Here is a 3,829-nt window from a genome sequence, read left to right on the forward strand (position 1 = left end):
AAAAAGGTTGCTCCAATTGAACAAATAGAATAGCACAAGAACCTGCAGAATACGTCTCGGAACCAAACTCTCAAGAACTCTCTTTTCACCCGGACAGCGCGATTTCATCTACTCCAGAGGACTCCGCCTACGGCCAAATTCCGGAAACGACGGAATTTACGACGACGAACGACGCCGAAACAGCGCGCGCTACTGTAGTATCGTAACCAAGATTCAAACAGTCCAAAATGAACTACCTTCTCTAGATGCACCTTGATCTTCATCACCCTGTTATAGGCAATTCATGTCTGTGTGAGTTGCAACATATCGGTAAATGAAAACCTTATTCGTATTCTATCTGGTAACGAGACCACACGGGTTTTACGAGACTGAGCGTGGAGAACATTACATTTTGGCGACGAGGATAGAAATGGCGAACCCGTTTGGTAAGTATGTCACTAATAAAAAGGGGATTTCGGATGTAAATAATTAATCGAGGTAAACGAAAACCAAGAATGCGCACACAAAAAAAAACAATCGCTTCAATGCAGTAACAAAATGTCCGATTTGACTCTGTGTAATAGCAGGCGAAAAGTGATTGATATGAGACCGTTTGCTTAAATGCAGTGAAATAAAAAAAAATGTGGTGGAAAAATAATCACTTCAATGCGGGAACTTCCGTGCTCAGAAAATGAGGCAATCAGTTAGAAAGGCAGAAATCGATGAAAAAAGTAGTTTTTCAACAAGTAGTATTGGTGTGATTGGTGTGGAAAAAAATCATGCAACGTACATTTAGCACTGGGTGACCTTGAGAAGAAAACAAAGCCAATGCAATGTATATACAAGTCACGCCGATACTGAAACAAGATTGATTTGTTTATCTGTATGGCAAACGCTTATTGATATTGTTACATAGAATACGAGCAATGCAGAAGTACATTGTGCGGAAAAAAGATGTTTTGTTTTGTGATTGTTTGTTAGTTGATGAACTTGAAGCATTTTGTCGCTGAGTAAAGTTGTAACATTTGAATATTCGTCGCACAAAGTGCACTTTCTGAAATTAAAAACGAGACATTTCAGTTTGTCAAGAAATTCAAATGTTGATGACAACGTTGTTATTATAGTGCTGTTTTGTTTTTCCAGAGATGATTCGATCGCTTGGGCTGCAGCTACAATCGTTTGACTATGCGTCGCACACCGATGATGTCGGCATCGAGTGGCGCAAGTGGTTGAGATCGTTCGAAACGATGACCCGAGCAAGCCGAATCGATGATGAGGACTGGAAGAAGGATTTGCTGCTGCACTACGCGGGTCCGAGTGTTCAGCAGCTATTCGATACATTACCTGAAGTACCAGGAACTGGCATGCGTGGGCCATTGTCAAATATTGAACACTACACACCGAATATGACCAGCTATGAAGAAGCCAGAGCCAAGCTAAACGATTTTTTCCTGCCGAAAGAAAATTCCACTTACGAACGGCATTTACTACGGCAAATGAAACAACGAACTGGTGAAAATATCGACACATTCACCATCAGATTGCGAGTGCAGGCAGAACGTTGTGGTTTCGGTGATAGAGTGGAAGAAAATATCAAGGATCAAATAATCCAGAACTGCCAGTCGGCCGCGCTACGCCGCGATTTGCTTAAACGAGGAGATGCAAGTCTCGATGAGGTGTTGGGCATCGCCAAGATTTTCGAGACTGTCGCTCAACAAGAAAAGTCATTTGGCTGTGGAAGTGAATTGAAGTCTAACGCCAATGATGTCAATAAGATCGAAGCTACATCTTACGAGAAAAGGAAGAAATTCAACGATCCAAAACAGCTTCAATGTCATCGTTGCGGATATTTCGGACACATCGCCAAAGATGACAGATGTCCTGCAAAAGGAAAGCTGTGTAATAAATGTAGTGGCAGAGACCATTTCGCAAAGAAGTGCCGTAGCAAGCAATCGAGGAGCGAACCGAAGAGAATGGATGGAAACCGAAAATTCGGAAGTCAACAAACCGTCGAAACTTCCAATACAGACCGTAAGGACGACGAAACGAACATGGTAAAGCAAATAACCAATGAACATATTGAATACATTTTTAACGTGACGTCATCGGATAGCAACCATGAAATGCTTTGTGAAATTGGTGGCGTTGCTGTATTGGCCGTAATCGACTCCGGTTCCAAGTATAATCTGCTAAGTCAGTCGAATTGGGAAGAATTAAAAGACAAGAAAGTGATTGTATCAAACCAACGAAGAGAAGCACCTATGGTATTCAAAGCTTATGGGGGACAATCCCTGCCGTTGATCGGCGTGTTCACTGCTACGATCAAATTAGGCACCGCGAGCGATTCGGCTGAGTTCTATGTCGTAAAAGGGAATGGCAAAATCTTGATCGGCCGGGATACAGCAATAGCTATGGGTGTTTTGAAGATTGGCATACCTGTCGATAATGTGGAGGCCGACGTTGAATGCAAGAAACTAGGAACAATCAGAGATATTATTGTTGATATCCCGATTAAATCCGATGCTATACCAGTTGTTCAACCATATCGGCGCATACCGGTGGCTTTAGAGAAGATGGTCGATAAGAAGCTTGACGAATTGCTAAACCAGCATGTCATCGAACCTGTGAATGGACCGGCAAAGTAGTCGTGGTGCCGAAGGGTGACGACGGTGATGTACGCATATGTGTCGACATGCGACGGGCAAACGAAGCTGTGGAAAGAGAAAATCACCCTTTACCAACTTTTGAAGATTTTCTGCCACATTTGACGAAAGCAAAGGTTTTCTCCCGTCTGGACGTGAAGAATGCTTTCCACCAGGTGGGTTGAGCTTCTGGATATTGTCATTGACAGTCATCTACCTGACACTGTTATAATGTATGGAGTACACAACTGAATTTGTTTTGTTAAGTCTATATTCAGAAAACGGTTTTGTACTTGTACTGTCAATTATTGATCGAATAAAAAAAAGAGAGAAAAGAAATTTGATTGTCTTTGTATTATTCTAGGTAGAAATATCAAAGAGATCCCGCGAAATAACGACGTTTATCACACGAAAAGGTTTGTTTCGCTATACTAGACTAATGTTTGGTATAAATTGCGCGCCTGAACTATTCCAAAAGATAATGGAACAAGTTCTGAGCGGATGCGAAGGGTGCTTGATTTATATTGGCGATGTTATTGTGCACGGATCTGATCAGAATGAGCATGACATGAGATTGGAAAAGGCTCTTCGACGACTAGATGAGTGGAATGTGGTCCTGAATAAAAGCAAATGTATTTATGGGGTGTCTGAAATTAATGTTTTGGGACACGTTTTGTCAGCGGATGGAATCAAACCAGATGAGGATAAGTTAGAATCCGTTCGTCGTTTCCGAGAACCAAAATCTGGAGAAGAGGTTAGAAGTTTCCTGGGTCTGGTGAATTATCTTAGCAAATTTATTCCCGATCTAGCGACATTGACGCATCCACTACGAGAGTTAACGATCCATAAACGAAAATTTATCTGGGGATTGCAGCAGAAAGCAGCATTTATGAAATTGAAGGAGCACATGGTTTGCCCTACAACACTGGGATATTTCGATGATTCTGATCGTACGCAATTGGTAGCTGATGCTAGCCCGGTTGGTTTGGGAGCGGTCCTAATTCAGATTAAAGAACAAGGCCCAAGGATTATAGCATACGCTAGCAAGAGTTTGTCTGACGTGGAAAGACGTTACGCGCAGATCGAGAAAGAGGCACTAGCCCTCGTGTGGGCGGTTGAACGCTTTCACTTTTATTTGTACGGTCGGTCATTTGAGCTGATAACGGATCATAAGCCGTTAGAGACTATTTTCGGACCAAGATCGAAAC

At 42.3% G+C, this 3,829-nt stretch overlaps 1 protein-coding gene across 2 annotated transcripts; it reads left to right on the top strand.

Moving 5' to 3' along the window:
• The first annotated feature begins 257 nt into the window (after nt 1-257).
• Nucleotides 258-3,605, top strand: LOC131678679 (uncharacterized). Of its 2 annotated transcripts, XR_009303720.1 has the most exons (3): nt 258-425; nt 1,123-2,797; nt 2,986-3,605. XR_009303720.1 is itself a non-coding variant. In XM_058958923.1 (2 exons), the coding sequence occupies exons 1-2, from the start codon at nt 314-316 to the stop codon at nt 2,622-2,624; spliced, it is 1,614 nt and encodes a 537-aa protein (XP_058814906.1). In that variant the 5' UTR covers nt 258-313; the 3' UTR covers nt 2,625-2,855. The 2 variants fall into 2 exon arrangements, 1 of the variants encoding a protein (XP_058814906.1); XM_058958923.1 differs by lacking the exon at nt 2,986-3,605 and having other exon boundaries at nt 1,123-2,855.
• The last annotated feature ends 224 nt before the right edge of the window (nt 3,606-3,829 follow it).

This window comes from Topomyia yanbarensis, chromosome 2 (genome assembly GCF_030247195.1).
Source record: "Topomyia yanbarensis strain Yona2022 chromosome 2, ASM3024719v1, whole genome shotgun sequence".
In the NCBI taxonomy this organism is placed as follows: domain Eukaryota; kingdom Metazoa; phylum Arthropoda; class Insecta; order Diptera; family Culicidae; genus Topomyia; species Topomyia yanbarensis.

Coding starts and splice junctions, on each gene's coding strand:
- LOC131678679 (XM_058958923.1), top strand. CDS start 314: ATGAAAACCTTATTCGTATTCTATCTGGTAACGAGACCACACGGGTTT. Junction 426..1,122: donor AGAAATGGCGAACCCGTTTG/GTAAGTATGTCA, acceptor TTGTTTTTCCAG/AGATGATTCGATCGCTTGGG.